At 35.8% G+C, this 16,144-nt stretch overlaps 2 protein-coding genes across 2 annotated transcripts; both read left to right on the top strand.

Moving 5' to 3' along the window:
* Positions 1–4,011: 4,011 nt before the first annotated feature.
* Positions 4,012–7,561, top strand: LOC130993239 (uncharacterized). Its single transcript, XM_057918060.1, has 6 exons — positions 4,012–4,688; positions 5,593–5,691; positions 6,104–6,281; positions 6,677–6,774; positions 6,997–7,058; positions 7,154–7,561. The coding sequence occupies exons 1-6, from the start codon at positions 4,206–4,208 to the stop codon at positions 7,275–7,277; spliced, it is 1,044 nt and encodes a 347-aa protein (XP_057774043.1). The 5' UTR covers positions 4,012–4,205; the 3' UTR covers positions 7,278–7,561.
* A 1,104-nt stretch (positions 7,562–8,665) lies between these two features.
* On the top strand, positions 8,666–15,716 carry LOC130993225 (uncharacterized). Its single transcript, XM_057918036.1, has 10 exons — positions 8,666–9,054; positions 9,906–10,140; positions 10,336–10,422; positions 10,572–10,741; positions 11,306–11,448; positions 12,050–12,224; positions 12,305–12,899; positions 13,644–13,756; positions 14,030–14,273; positions 15,357–15,716. The coding sequence occupies exons 1-10, from the start codon at positions 8,870–8,872 to the stop codon at positions 15,579–15,581; spliced, it is 2,172 nt and encodes a 723-aa protein (XP_057774019.1). The 5' UTR covers positions 8,666–8,869; the 3' UTR covers positions 15,582–15,716.
* Positions 15,717–16,144: the final 428 nt, after the last annotated feature.

Genomic DNA, 16,144 nt, shown 5'->3' with positions numbered 1-16,144 from the left:
CTGCATCTTAGCAGAACACTCATTTGCATGATTGGGTCCCATGAGATCGCCAAGAAATAATCTAATATGATAAAAACAAGTATAGTTTGAGGTTTAATATATGATATTAATTATTTACTCTACATTAATTATATAATTGTTGTGGTTGGATGATTGAATCGAACACTATTAGAAATAACCTAAAAAGCTGCCCAATTAATCCACTGGGCTTGGATTAAGATTAAAAATTTCAACTCAACAATTTATTCTTTTTTGGGATAATTTGATTGGATTGAATTTCAAATTTTCCACTCAATCAAAAGACAATTTAAAGATAATCAGATTTTACATATCACATTAATTAATACTTTCTCAGCCAATAAAAAAGAGTTTCATTTTATTTTATTTTGTTTATGAAAAAATGTCTCATTTTACTTTTTGAACTATCACATCCTATTTTTTCTTTTATGTATTTAACTATAAATTATACTTTTATTTTATTTTTAATTAATAATATATCTTTTTTTAAATTTTTTGTATTAATATTATCCCTATACATTATACCTTTATTTTATTTATAATAACTTTAATAATTTTATTAAAATTAATATTTAAAATAATATGTTATTCTTTTTCATGGATGAAGGGAGTAATTAAACATGCATCCGTATTCTTACTGAAAGAACTTTGTGAGATTACCCGCATAACTTTGTAAAAATTATTGGAATTTGTTTTCTTATCAAGAGCATTTGTAATGTAATTATTTTTTTGAGGGAATTTGTAATGTAATTTCCACGAAATTTGCAAATTGCACATGAGCTTCAAAAATAGCTTCAAAATACATCACCTTTTAATTTTGTGGCAAATTGTACACGATGAAATTTTCGGCGAAAAATAGGTTTGACCGGTGATTACGTGGACATTACATGGCATATTGCGTGGATTTTTTTACACACTGGCAAGCCACATGGGCAAAACGACGTCGTTTTGATATTTTGAAGAATTTACTCAAAAAAAATTAAAATTACCTCCCTATCCGCCTCCCTGCTTCTTCGGCGAGGGATGCCTCTTCGGCGAGGAGCAGCTGTGTCGTGACAGTAACGCCGTTCAACCGCTGCCTCCCCTCTTCCACCTCCACTCAACCACCACGTCCACCACCCACTCCTCATCGACGCCGCCACCTCCCGCCGCCTTACCTACTTCGTCTTCCTCCGCCAAGTAGCCTCTCTGTCCGCTTCCCTCAAACCCCTCCTTTCCAACAACGCCGCCGCCTTCATCTTCCTCCACCGCCAGGAGCGCCATGGCTGCGGCCCACACATACACCAATACCAAACCCCCTCTGACCGCCAATACCACACACATGGCATGGTTGGGAATGAGTCTCGGAAGGTCTAGAATAGGTGTATGGGGGGGAGGGAATACACCTAAAGGCAATTTTTCAGAAACAAATACAATACAACCGTTAACAGTTAACTAATACTGAAAAGTATGACAGATGAACCAGTTAATGAAAGGTTGAAGACTGATACTGAAAAACACTTCAGTAAAGATATCAGTTAAAGTCAAGACTTTAACTGATAAAGAAGTGTTATGAATCTTACTGACTATCCGAAGAATTATCAGTTAGACTAATAACACACGCAGTGGAAAACTTTGTCTTTTGAAAAAGCTTTTTAGAAACGCGATGTCAGGTTAATGTTTCACTTTACGATTAGTCAGTTTCAGTTAAAAATGTTTACGCACAGATAAGAAAGTAAAAACTGAAAGCGATAAACGACAACGAAATTTTTACGTGATTCGGAATTCAATTTCTACATCCACGGTCAGTAGATCACACTGACAAACACTCTGGGCTTGTGCTTGCGGGTGCACAACAAATCTTGAACTGAAAACACGCGTTTCAGCACCAACACACTGGGTTGGATTTCTCAAATACACTTACCGCGCACTGGGCACTAAGATCTCTTGGAGTAAGAACACTGGTATGATCTCCACACAACTCAAACACTCTTTTCGGTCAGTTGAAAAGGAGGTTCGAAGTACCAACTAGATTACGAAGATAAGCTCTTCAGTAATCGGAACTTAGGCTTAGAATGAAACAAGATATATGCCTAAGGTTCTAAGAGAATGTGAGTAATCAGTATTATGACTTTGGCTTTCTTGATTCTTTTCTTCGATTCAAATTGTTGAATTGCTTGGAATGGCTGAGTTGCAAATTTGGCAGCGTTTCAGCTTGAGCTTTTAAATCGGTGAAGATTGAAGTGATCCTTGAGCTCTATTTATAGGAGATGTCTTGAATAGATCAGTTGCCGAAGATGGTCTTCAAGAATTCATCCGTTGGAGAGTAATTCGAATTTTGTTGAGGCTTCAATCTTTGAGAGGTCCCTTGTTTGGTGAGAAACGACTACTCAGGTACAGGAGGTAAGGCGCCTCTGAAAAGGTAATCACCAAAAAGGAATGCTCTGCAGAGAAAGGACGATCTTATGTATCTCTGCATTTAATGTGGCTGTACTTTGATTGCGTGGTTTCCTTTTAACGTTGGAGTTTCAGTCTGAGGAAGAATGTCAATTGATACTTGACTTTAGTATCAGTCCGCTGATTCCACGTAGCCAACCTTAGATGAATCAGTCATAACTGATTCTTTAGTTGAGAAACTCGTTCTAGTCAAATATCAGTATTTGACTATGGCACTATGCCTTTAATCGCAACTTCAGTCGGGTTCTTCAGTTTTCAGTCCTCCGGTCTTCATTCTTCATTCCTCCGTTCTTCAGTCTTTATAACACTAAACAACTAGAAGATGAACTCCAATACTTGAGTTCGAAAGGTTCTAGTCTATTACAAATAAAATTTAAAGATTTTGGTATCATCAAAACTAGGGCTTGGATATTTCATTAAGTTCCCAACACCTTTCGATACTTATAATGAGTTATATAACTTAACTTTCCATGCACTCACAAGTCAATGCATATAGTTAACTAATGAAATCCAACATTGCAAATTGCAATAACCTACACATTACAAAACACAGATTTAGCAAAGAAAAAAAGAGACGAGAAAAAAAGAGACAAGAAAAAAAGAAAAACACATTTTTTTGTTATGTTTTTTTTTAATGGCTGTGCGATTTCAATTTTGAGAGAAAGAGAGGAAGAGTTTGTTTGAATTTCTATTTTGTGGAAGAAAATAAATAAGGGTATAATAGTACTTTCAGCAAAAAAGAGTTATGTAACTTGTATATTGAAAAGTAGGGCTATATAACTGATATATTTATGAAACATGGCTATAAAAAGATTTGCCTTTTTATTACCCTACAAGTCAAGGCTTCGATCGGTAAAACAATTCGTATGTCGCAAATTGCTAGTTTTTGGGCAAAATGTAATTGATGTTGTATTGTAGGCTAAGAATGTAATCACTCAAAAACATACACAACCTTTGTTGCCCCTTTGATGTAATTGTAACTAGTGCGATCTTCCGTGCGATACGCGACAATCACAAAATTAAGTGATATTTTTGATAAATAAATATAAATGTTAAATATAATTTATAAAATGTATATTATCTCCGTTCCATTGATAATGACTCATTATTCGGCACAATTATTAAAAAAAAGAGTAATAAAAAAATAAAAGTGATAAAAAATGGTGGAGTCTACAATTTTATTTTAGAGAAGATTGTTTTCTTTTTTGGAACAAATCATTATCAATATGTCACGAAAAAAGAAAGTGAGTCATTATCAATGGAACGAATGAAGTATACTTTTATGTCAAATCTTAGCGAGAAAAAAGGGGTTACAACTTACAATATCATTTTATTTTATTCGCTAAAATATATAAATTGGTTTTCGACTTTGTTCAATTTTAAAAAAATAAAATCGAGCCAAATTAAAAAATCATATTTAAAAAATAAAATAAAATCGAATCAAATTAAAAAAAATCAAATCCTTATAAAAATATTTTGATTTGGACCAATTAAATAATTCGATTTCAAATATTTTCTTCAAACCTAATTTTCATAATGGCTCATGTCCTTTGCAACAGTATATAGTTTGTTTTGATTGTAAATACACGCACGGATAGTTTTGCTAATTCTAGAAGTTATAACCCTCACCTCCTTAGACGGCACACTGCGCCGATTCAAGTCCGGCCTTCGCCGGCATTCTCCTCCTCCTTCCGCCGCTACTCACCGTTGAACTCCGACATAATCCAATACCCCTTTTATCTCCGCTCAACATGACAACTTGCAATGGCAGCTTCTACACTAGCTCTAGCTCTTCCCACACTTCCATCGACGCCGCCATTCCCCTCTTCCCGAAATCCTTATCTTTAATTCCCAAACGCAAACCCTTCGCTCCTCAATTCGGCCCCACACTTCCACTGCTGACGGTATCTTCTGCACCTTCTCGCCCGATATTAGTAAAAGCGGCTGCTAGTAGTGGCAAAAGCAGCAATCTCGATACCAAGAAGGAAGTAGAGGTGGCTGAGGAGGAGGAGGAGGAAGTGGAGGAGGAGCTTCCGTGGATACAGGAGAAGGCTCTGGATTTGGTCGAGTTCACGGGCTCTGTCACGCAGACGATTCCAGGGCCGCGCGTCGGGCAGAGCTCGCTCCCATGGATTCTGGCCGTCCCGCTGGCTTATCTCGGCATCACTTTCGTCGTTGCCGTCGTGAAGACCGTCCGGAAGTTCAATTCTCCTCGAGAGAAACGTCGCAAATTGGTTCGTTTGCAATCCCCTCTCATTGTTCCGGTCTCAGTTTGATGATGATTTTAATGTGTACATTGTGTTTATTCCCACCAATGATGGTCAGGTGGAGATTGTTTGATTCTAGCATGTTCTCTGTTGGTATTTGATAGAATAGCCGAAATTTGATGAGCACAGTATGCTTGAGTTGGTGGATTATAAACCATGTTTGCTTTAAGTTCTTCGGCTGTAAGTAAATTGATTTAATATCTCTGCTGATATCGGTAACTGGAAGAAGCCTCTGTCATTCTTTCACTTTCTGAGCTCGGTTCGACTGGGATTATACCTCCAGCTTGGTTTGGGTCCAAAATGCAGCTTTGTTAAGTTTTGAGCAACTGATTAAAATCCAAGTACTGGACAATCCAACTGTCATAGGCTTACGCAACTTGTTTTTGCCGGGGTATGCTTAGTAGTTGCTAAACTTGTCCCAACATCCAACACGGCAAACAGGAGTCAGTAGTATGTAGAGTAGTAATTGCTGATTATATCTTCTGACCAGAAGGGGAAAATTGAACCAGCTTCCTTAGTCTCTGTAAGTGGAAGGAAAAAGAGTAGAGAAACTACAATATATAGTGTGAAATATAAACATGCAGAATTGCTACATCTGTGAAGATACACAGCTTATAGATATGGAATTTCAGTTCTGTGCAATAGAGAGCTGCTGGTCCAGCCAAGATGCAAATCACCTTCAGCATGTGATGTGCTGACTTTTGTTTTTATTTGTATTTGCATATAGTTATGTAACTACTTTAACAGATAGTATGGTTTATTACTTTTATTGAGCCATTCATGTCAGTATAATGACTTCGATTAGAAGTAGTGTGACTGTGAAAATTTATGGTGTAAGTTTTATTTGCTTGACCAGAGTAGTATTTTTCAGGTCAACAAAAATGCTATGCTATGCATATCTCTAGATGAGCTGTTTGAGAAAGGAATGAGTGAAGTAAACCAGTCAGCTTTGAAGGAACTGATGCAAAAGGTGAGTTGCATAACGCAGGCCTTATCCATAAATAACTTATTTTTCCATAACACTATCTAAATATTTTGTAGAAAGAATGTGACTCAAACTTGATTCAGTTTTTTAGAGTAGCTTATGGCTTTTTATTTGGAATAATATCTACCCTTCCTCATATGCTCATCGAAGTTTCTATAATCTGAGAAACACCGTATTGAAAATCACAGGACACTTCCCTGTCCCCAAAGAAGTAAATAAATAAAAGATTCCATCAGTAGGTGGTATCTATCAGTACTACAAAGTCTACAATATTCCCTGGGAGTGCCAATTAAAATATATTACATAGCTTAATCATTTGTTTCCCATCAAGAGTGTTGATAGAGAACCATGTGTGCCATGCAAACTGCTTGATCTATTTGCGGTGTTGTGTTTGCAGACAGGTTTTGACATGAAAGAGATTTTGCGTAAATACATCCGTTATGTGTTGAATGAGAAGCCATTTAATCCAGATCTTATAGCGAATCTGATCCACCTCAGGAAAGAAACGCAGTTGGAGGATTCTGAAGTGGCTGGCATTCTAAACGAGATTTCAGGAAGGATTGTAAACGATAAAGGTGAACTTTTTGCTACTTGTCTTCTGATTAAATGTCCAAAGCATCTTTTGTTTCTAGACCAATGCAATTATATATGCCTTTTATTTTGCACTCAACCTAAAAAGCATCTAAACTTGCTTATAGCTGTCAATACTTTAAGATTTCACAAACATCCTCTAGCAATTTTGCGTGTGAGCAGTTGCTAAATTGCTGGTCAATTTCAGCATTTGCTGGAGGTCGTAGAGCAGAGTGATCATTTTAGGGTAGAACTGTTTTTCTCATCTTTTTTTAGTAATTAGTATATTCTACTGCTTTGAGCACTTGAAGATACTTGATTGATCGACGTTTGGATTTATAACGGCCTATAGATCCTCACCAAGTTCATTTACTGATCTAGAATGTGCGTGCATTTTCAGGTCCAGTAGTCATGGATATATCCGGATATTCTGAAAAAGGATTCAAAAGAAAACTTGCAGTGCAAGCTCTGTTTGGAAAGATCTATTATCTGGCTGAGGTAAAATTCTACTTTGCTAGCGGCAGCATTTCATTATGTGATGTTATGAGAATACGTTAGAAAATATTGTTGCCTATGATTTATTTGATAGTATTTGACATATAAACACATTTTCATCCTTCATCATGGTCTTGAAACCACTTTAACATCTACCCAACACTATACATTTGGGTACAATAGTCATCACATTGGCTGATAATCTGTTCTTGTGTCATTGATTAGCTTCCCGAGTTCTGTTCCAGAGATAGTTCCTTAAACGTGAAAACAGCATTTGGTGTCACAGAGTAAGTAGCATTTCCAAAAATTTACAGAGACATAAATTGTGATTTACCATCAGTGCCATTGAAGTGCTGCGCCTCTTTCTCTACTCTTTTTTCAGTGAGGATGCTGAGAAGCTTAGGCTGCACACCGTCTCAGAATTTGGGGATTTGGGATCACTCGAGAAGATGGTCGGTGAATCTGAAGAGGAGGAATCAAGTGATGATTCAGCCAAGGCATCTTGATTCTGCATCTGTTGCACCATTTTTGCTATAGGCAGAAGTTAGCCAAGATGATAAGAGAATTACTATATCACAACTTCTTTCAGTACAATTTTCCTACATTTTTGTTCTTTCAAAATTTCGGCTGACTGTTACAGTGAGCTTTCTTTGGATGCAATGTCATTGTAATTTATATTTTACATGCTTCAACCATAAAATAGGAGATGATAATATTCGTGTTAGTTTTGGAGGTTCATTATTACGATCAATAATCAGTATACATGTATATTAATATTTGTATTGGGTAATCGGTGGGCATTGCTTCTAATTTTATTACTCCCTTCGTCCCACGAATTTTGACACGTATTCCTTTTTTGGTCCTCTCACGAATCTTGACACGTTTCTAAATATAGTACTCAACAACTATTACCTTTTCTCTCTTACTTTATCACATTTCCTCTCATACTTTATCACTTTTATACTTTATTACATATACACTTAAAACAGTAATCTACAACTCTTTAATTTCCGTACTAAAACCAAACGTATCAAGATTCGTGGGACGGAGGGAATATATTTTATTTATATCTTTTTTTTTGTGGCGTGCTTTTCTATGAACTACACACATGACCAATATATTAACTATTGTAAATATAGTTAGGATCCTTGTTAAAAAATAGCCAGAATTTTGAGTTCATGATAATTTTAGCCAGAATTTTGAGTTCATGATAATTTTATTTATCTATGTTGTTTAATTTATAATTTGAGTTAAAATAATGGCTAATTGACATTGATATGTCTTCGTTGTATTTTTTTAATTTCCAGTTATTATTTTGATATATGTGTAATTGTATTTTTAATAATGCCACCTTAGTTTCCAGCAAGATTATAAATTAAAAAAATGGGATAAATACAAATTATATTTGTAGATTTGGTTAATAAGTGATCATGAAATCAAAGTTGGGGTTATTTTCTAATAATAACCCATATATCTATAAACATAGCATATTGGTAAGTATTATATTTGGGTACTTTAATAAATGAAAAACTTGTTTTATTTTATCTTACATAACAAGGTAAATCAAATGTGCACTTTTCCCGGCACTATATATCTTCCTTCATAGACAATTCTACTCATTTTCAATCATTTGTTACTCCTTTGATCGAAACTACGACTTTCAAACATTATAGACCGACGAGGGAATGCACATAATTGCATGCAAATTCAGAATGATTAATAAACATTACATTTATAGTTGGCAGACACGCACGCTACATGTGTATTATCACAAAAAATAAAAACAGAAAAAAAAGTTAATAAATTAATTACGCATATACGTAAAAAAACAAGCGTATAATATTAATAATAGTTGGATTTAAATATAAATGAAATTTAGATGTAATTTTGAAAGAAGCGTTTTGACTATTTATAGTATCTCCAAATTCTTCTCCAATTTATGATGCCACCGATACACACACCATTTTTTTATACGTGCAGATGCTTACGTCGAGCGACGAAGAAAAGAATCTCTCTCAAATTTTGAGTCGGCAAATTAAGCTGAACCAAATCCTTAAAAACTTGGGGTTTTCGATTTCCGCGGGCGATTTCGGGATCAATGGAGACGGACAATGCAGAACCGGCGGCAAGGAACGACAGCCTCTGGCTTTTGAAATCAATTTTCTCGAAGAAGAGCAGCGCCGACGGCGGCGCCGACGCCGCTGCCAAGAACCCGCCCAACAATAATCCGCCGCTTCCTTTTCTCTCACCTCACGCCAACTCCGTTGTCGCTCGTTGCTCCAAGTAATTCGTTCCGACTTTGTTTCTCACCGTTCTTTGGCATTCTATGTGGCACTAATTCTGAATACATGTTTATTTTTTCTGATTTTCTTGTGTTATAAGATTTGGAATATAGTTTATTTTAGGCGACGGTGGCGTCATTTCTCTCGGGCAAAGCTAGCTTGCAGAGAGAGGGTATGCTTGCAATTACTTTAACAGGATCATACAATTGCCGCGGTAACTTGGAATCGGCAATAGGTGGTCTAGCTAATTTGATTCTCAAGACTGTGATTTCTTGCCCTTAGAATAGTATAAAACAGTGTTACCCTAAGATGAAGCAATCTAATGAAAGAAGGAAATGAGATAGACATCATACACACATATTCAAGTGATTACGACTTCCATTTGTTTTTGAAATATCCAACTATTTTGTATGATTCTTCTATTTTGTGTTCTCAAGAATGGAATAACAATGAACATGTGACCACCCTCTTTTATAGTGACTTTAATATGTTCTATAGTTGATAGGCTAAAAAACATGGGAATACTTGTATTGCTACACATGTTTTGTGTTGGCATTGCGCTTCTTTGCATCAGCACATTCATCTTTGACAAGAATAACATTATATTATGCTATCTTTTAAGGGGTTGGAAATTATTTGTTTTATGTTTGCCTTTAAGTTTTACTTCACTTGCACATTCTCTTCTTCAATTGGAAGATAAATCCATGGTGCAGAATTATTGCCATTTGTTACAAATAAAACATAAAACGATTACTACTGTTCATTACGTGACACTTCAGGTGATTCCATGTGCTGTGCACGAATTATGTATATATGAAGAATAATTTCTAACTCTTTATGAATTTCTTGTAGGATTCTTGGCATATCAACCAAAGAGTTACAGGCCCTGTTCGATGTAGAACTACCTGATAATCTCAGACAGCCTCCATCCTATGCTAGGAACTTCCTCGAATTCTGCTCGTATAAAGCACTACATTTGGCTATCACAAAACCCAATTATTTAACTGACAAGGAATTTTGCCGTCTGACATTTGACATGATGATCGCTTGGGAAGATCCTGGTGTTGATAGTAACCTCATAGATGATGTATGATGGAACTGATCTTTTCTTTGCTAAAATTTCATGTCTATCAAATATTATAGTTTGCATACTTTTTGTACTAATGCAGTACTATTTAGACTTTTCACAAGAGGGTGGATTGTGTGAAGCGAAATCCTGCTTTATTGACACTTCTCTTTCATTTTTTAAGGTTTTGTTCTCATGAATAATATGTGATTGCAGGAAACTGCTTCGTGCAGCAATCAGGATGTGGAGAGTGAAGATGGTTGGTCATTGTTTTATTCCAATTCAACCAAAATGGCTGTTCAGGTGGTTTTATCACTCAAAAGAGTTCAGTGTTAGTTTTGACACTATTAAGAAACTCCTGCTATATAAGTCATAGAGATTTTTTATTTTATGAATTTGTTATTTCATATTACCAGCGTTATTTATGTCAATTATGTTATTGAAAACCTAAGGTTGATGACAAGAAAACTGTTGGGCCAGAGGCTTTTGCTCGGATAGCTCCTGCCTGTCCAGTTATTGCAGATGTAACCACTGTTCACAATCTTTTTGATGTTCTGATCAGTGCTTCAGGTCCCCGACTTCATTTTCTGATATACGACAAATACCTTCGGAGTCTTGAAAAGTATGCATCACTTGCTTTAGCTAGCTTCCTTCATGAACTCTGCATTTGCTTTGCCTGATCTTTGTAAAGAACTTGATTCATAGCAGATCTCAAGTAGTTGGGTTAATTTGTTAAGTCTGAAGATGCATATAATCCCTCTAACGAGATATTGCTTCTTTCTGACCTCAAATCTTGTTCTCAAATTTTTCTATCAAAATTAATGACTGAAAGATCATGAAACTATCTTTAGTGGTGTATACATGCAGAGAATCCCTCAACTTGCCTTCATAATAGAGTTCATTGAGTAATATGCTTAAAACTGTTTGCATTGTGTGCACTCTGATAGACTTACTGTTTCGTTCAGTTTAAGCAGAATATGATATCTTCACCAAGTTGCATTTTTTTCTTTTTTCTTTTTAATTTTATTTTATGTAAACAATTTTTACAGTATGGTGCATGTATCTCTTCCTCTAGGCTTTACTGGATTAATAGCTAGAATTTTGATGGAAGCATGAAAATTGAAAATGAGACAGATTGCCGATTATGTACGCTGGAAATCTTAGTGACACCTTACTTGTGGTGTAGGGTTGCAAAGTCTGCACAAAATGCATTGGGACCGCAGGTCATTGCCTCTCTTTCACTTGCTGATGATGAAATTATTATAGATGTTGATGGCACAGTTCCTACGCAACCAGTTTTGCAGCACATTGGGATGTCTGCATGGCCAGGTAAGCTGTAATTTCTCATTTTGGAGCTGACTTAGTTGGTCAAAACCATTAAGGCCCTTTGCGGCTGCCTAAGATTCTCTGTAATATCTGAATGGATCACGTCGGGAAATAAAAGTATCACCTCAGACACAACAATCATATTCTCAATTACTCCCTCTGTCTCATTTAATATGGCCCCCTTGCCATTTTGGGTTGTCCCGTTAAAAATGGCCCTTTCCAAAAAAGGAAATATTTTAATCTCACAAAAAATTCTATCACTTTTCTCCTTTAATCACTCTTCTTCTTAATAACCGTGCCAAAAGTAAGGAGCCATGCTTAGTGGGATGGAGGGAGTATTTCCTTAATGACTGTGCATTGTATGGTGTGTTTTATTCTATTTCCTCTGATACGTCTTAACATGATTATGCTCACTAATTAATGAATAGCTGAATGTATCAACTTTGAAAATTAAGTAATTATTAAATGGTTTCACAATTTTAAAGATTTGCTCTGTGATTTGCTGTTGTGTATAATTATTTGGTCTGGTCTAGTTTTGATCTTTCAAGTTTCACCATTTTCCCATTATCTTGTACTGGTTATGCATCTTGTTTGACCATTTCAGGGCGGTTGACATTGACAAGCTATGCTCTTTACTTTGAGCCCGGCGTTGGTTTATATGACAAAGCTGTGAAATATGATCTAGCTACTGACATGAAACAAGTTGTAAAGCCTGAATTAACTGGACCCTTGGGTGCTCGTCTCTTTGATAAAGCTGTTATGTACAAGTCAACAACCACGTATGGTCTCTAGCTCATTTATACATGCAATCTCAAACAATATAATTATCTTGCGAGTATTGACTCTAGTTTTGGTATAGAGCAGAGCCCGTCTATCTGGAATTTCCTGAATTTAAAGGTTGCTCGAGGAGAGACTATTGGTTAGATATCAGTCTGGAGATTCTGCGTGCCCACAGGTTCAATAGGAAATATAATTTAAAAGGAAATCAGCAATCAGAAGTGCTTGCTCGGGCGATTCTTGGAATTTTTCGGTTTCATGCAGTTAGAGAGGCCTTCCGCGTCTCATCGTCCAATTACAAAACTCTGTTGTGTTTTAACTTGGCCGAAAGTCTTCCTGGTGGAGATATGATAATGGAAACTCTAGCGAGTCAAATGGCCCTCATAACTCCTAGTGCTGGCCAACAAGAGGTTTCTATTTCTCCAAATGCAAATAGACGGCACATATTCCCTGTTGCACTTCTGACACTTATTCGACTAAAAGTTGTTTCACTGAAAGAGGGAGAAGTAAATGTAGAAGCAACTTATCTCGCTGGGAATCTTCGTGTTGGTGAAGCAAATCCTCTAGAAGCTGTCGTGAAGCAGTTGGAACAGGACACTGGAAAGGCTGAAGCTGCTCAAGCAACTGTTGATCAAGTGAAAGTTGAAGGGATTGATACCAATGTAGCAGTGATGAAGGTTCCCTTATTACATGCTTTGCCAGTTGCATTCTTGGTTCCTTACTTTTTTCTTCATGCAAGTTTAAGCATATAAGTGAACCGTTCTATCCTTAAGCTGGTAGATTTAGGGGTTATATAATGTGTATGATTCTGTGAGCTATTAATTGTGTATTTTAAATCAATTATGCTCCTTTGATTGGCTAATTAATCGCCTCCGTAAGTTAACTTGGTCTTCTAGATGATTAAAATTTGGTACTTTATGTTTCTGCTTTATTGGGAAGGTATTGATTAAGAAGTCTTATCATCAGTGTCTACTTCCTAGGAATGGTTATTTCGAAAGCTGTATTTCTATTTTAAATGAGACACTATTCATAGTGTTCCTAAAAAGATTTTTGTGAGAAGTTATATCAAATTTTGGTGCATGAACATGTGAAGTATGGAAAGTAAGTACAAGGGAAAATTGAAGAGAAGATTCTGGCAAATGCCCCCCAGACAGTAAATGCTGCCTAAATTCCACCCGTTTCTTACTGCTTGTGTGTATAACTGATGACACAGTTCACAAAAGAAGTTTAACAGTGATTATTATGTATATGATGAAAATATGAGATCATATTTCCTCTTACTTAGAGAATGTCACCAATAGAGGTCATTTTATTAGATTATATGACTTTGTTCGGTCATTAAAGTGAATAATGTGCTTGGGTTATTATATATATCTTTTTCCTTGCTTTTCTCCTGATAAATGATACCCTTTTGTCTGTAGGAGTTGCTTTTCCCAGTTATTGAGATATATAGCCGGATTGAACGTTTGGCATCCTGGACCGATCCCTACAAGTCAGTGGCGTTTGTGGTATTATTTAGCTATATGATAGTTAGGTAAGAAACAATATCATATCTTTCTCTTACACTGCTGCGCTACTCTTACTTTATGAACTCCACAAGATCATGGCACTTTGAGCTACAGGCTGTCAAAAATGTTTAAATTGCAAAATAAAACCTATTAACCTGGTTTAGCTTTTGCCAACTGATCAATTATCAGCATGTCTGCTTCATGGTCTTATTTGAACCCCATTTATGTAGCATATAAAAGAGTCACATTGTACGTTATAACTGTATGTATTATCTAAAAAGGCACACTACAACTTTCAGGGGTTGGATCAAGTATATAGTACCATCGGTTTTTGTATTTTTGGCACTTGTGATGCTATGGCGCAAGTATGTTTGGAGAAGAAGACAACTGGAGGCATTCAAAATTGTAGCTCCACCTAGTAAGAATGCAGTGGAGCAGCTGATACTATTACAAGAAGCAATAACTCAACTTGAGTCGTTCATCCAAAGTGGCAATGTTGCTCTTCTAAAAATACGAGCACTGCTTTTTTCTGTTGCACCACAGGTATTACCCTTATACGTATTACATTCTGTTCTAATTTTATTCTATCTTCCCTATACCAATTGATGATTTAACAAATACCTGTTCTTGTACCATTTTTTTTTCTGTAGAAAAGTATTGTTCTCAGCTCTTGCCGTAATAAAATAACATACAGTGTAAATGTGTGGTTACATAATGTTATTATTCTATTTGCTTAACTAGTAATACAATAATCACAGCCATTTCAGTTCAGTGTCTTGAGTCTTCATCTCGTATGATATGACCTAGTGTTACGGGTGCTTTTGGTTCATAATGTTGGTATTGTCTGTTAAGTTTATTATCATCCTTGATTATAGAAATATTCGGGTTGATTGGTAAAGATCATACCAAGGCTTTATTTTGTTAAATATTGTCATTTCTGTCTCACCATTTAAACCAGGAAATATGTGTTTGATTAACCCTTTAGTTTCTCTGGAATACCATTTCTGCTGTTTCCACTCACAGCCATCTATCCTCTTTAAGTTGGATCCAAATCATTACTATTTAATGCAGTGGTCCCAATTTAAATATGTGTTTCTGCCATTACCAAGTAAAGATCCCTCAAATTTAAATGGCAGTTTCCTCCTCAGAATTTGATTTCAGTGACACTAAGAAAATAATGGAGCTTACCAAATCCTTAGTTTGGATGTAGAAAGAAAACTTTGACTGTCTATGTAGAAATCATTTAAGAAGAAAAATGCAGAACAAATGCTTATATATCTTTTCTTTTAATGTGAGATATTTTTGCTGCAGATGTTAAATGACCAAATGAGATACTTGTTAAACCTTGATAACATGTTTCCTAAGAGTTCCTACTGTGGTGTTAGACGACTTTTGTTCTAAATAGTTTGTAGTTTTATTTCTTCATCTGTGTGCGGAAGAAGAGGCAATATTCCAAGTATTGATCACATCCCTCGTGTTAAAAATCAGCTCAAAAATCCAAAACAGAAGTCCCCTTTAACATGTAAAAATATTTTAAATTACTTACGGCTTGGTCCAAGTTTGTTGTTATGTTTCCTGAAGAACCGGGATTGCAGCATTGTAAATAAGTTTGTCAATGATTGGCAGGCAACGGATAAGCTGACTCTGCTGTTGTTTGCAATGGCTTTGGGACTTATATTTGTGCCAGTGAAATATGTGATGTTGATGGGTTTTCTGGAGTATTTCACGAGATATATGCCATTGAGAAGGGAAGATAGTGAACGAGGGATGAGACGGTTGAAGGAATGGTGGATCAGGATACCTGCAGCTCCTGTTCAGATTGTCAAGCCAGATGACAAAAAGAGGAAATGATCACAACATTTTGCAATCTGTTCATGTAAATATTTCCCTCTATACTAGTTCTTGCTGTAGAAACTTGTTTTGTCCTGAAAAAACTGTGGGGCACATATACTTTGACAATTTTATCCAGATTCGATTTCCATCTGACGTAGAAATGCATATATTTAAATACAATGAATTTCTCATGTGGTAAAAATGTTGGGAAAATGGTGTATCAATTTGTAATTTATTAGTAACTTTTAGAAACATAGTAGAAACACTAAAATTGGGACATAAAAGGCATATCTGTTGATTCAAGTATGATCGATGTATCAGTACTTATTAGGAAAGAGATTAGACAATAATGTTACCAATGTTTACTCAACTTATATAAATAAGTAATAACCTGAAATATTACATCTATAAGAAACATCTATGCAAAGGAAGAAGCTTTAGATTAGATATATGCTACATAGTGAAAAGAAAAAAGAAGTCCTCCATTCTTAGAGTTTATTCATATTGCCTTTACTTTAGATGGATTGAAATTTTTGGTTTAAACTTTGGAATTTCCAAAGCTCTTGATTATTTATATATAA

This window comes from Salvia miltiorrhiza, chromosome 7 (assembly GCF_028751815.1).
Source record: "Salvia miltiorrhiza cultivar Shanhuang (shh) chromosome 7, IMPLAD_Smil_shh, whole genome shotgun sequence".
NCBI lineage: Eukaryota > Viridiplantae > Streptophyta > Magnoliopsida > Lamiales > Lamiaceae > Salvia > Salvia miltiorrhiza.
Note: the sequence above shows the minus strand (reverse complement) of the source record. Positions and strands in the feature narration are given on the sequence as shown.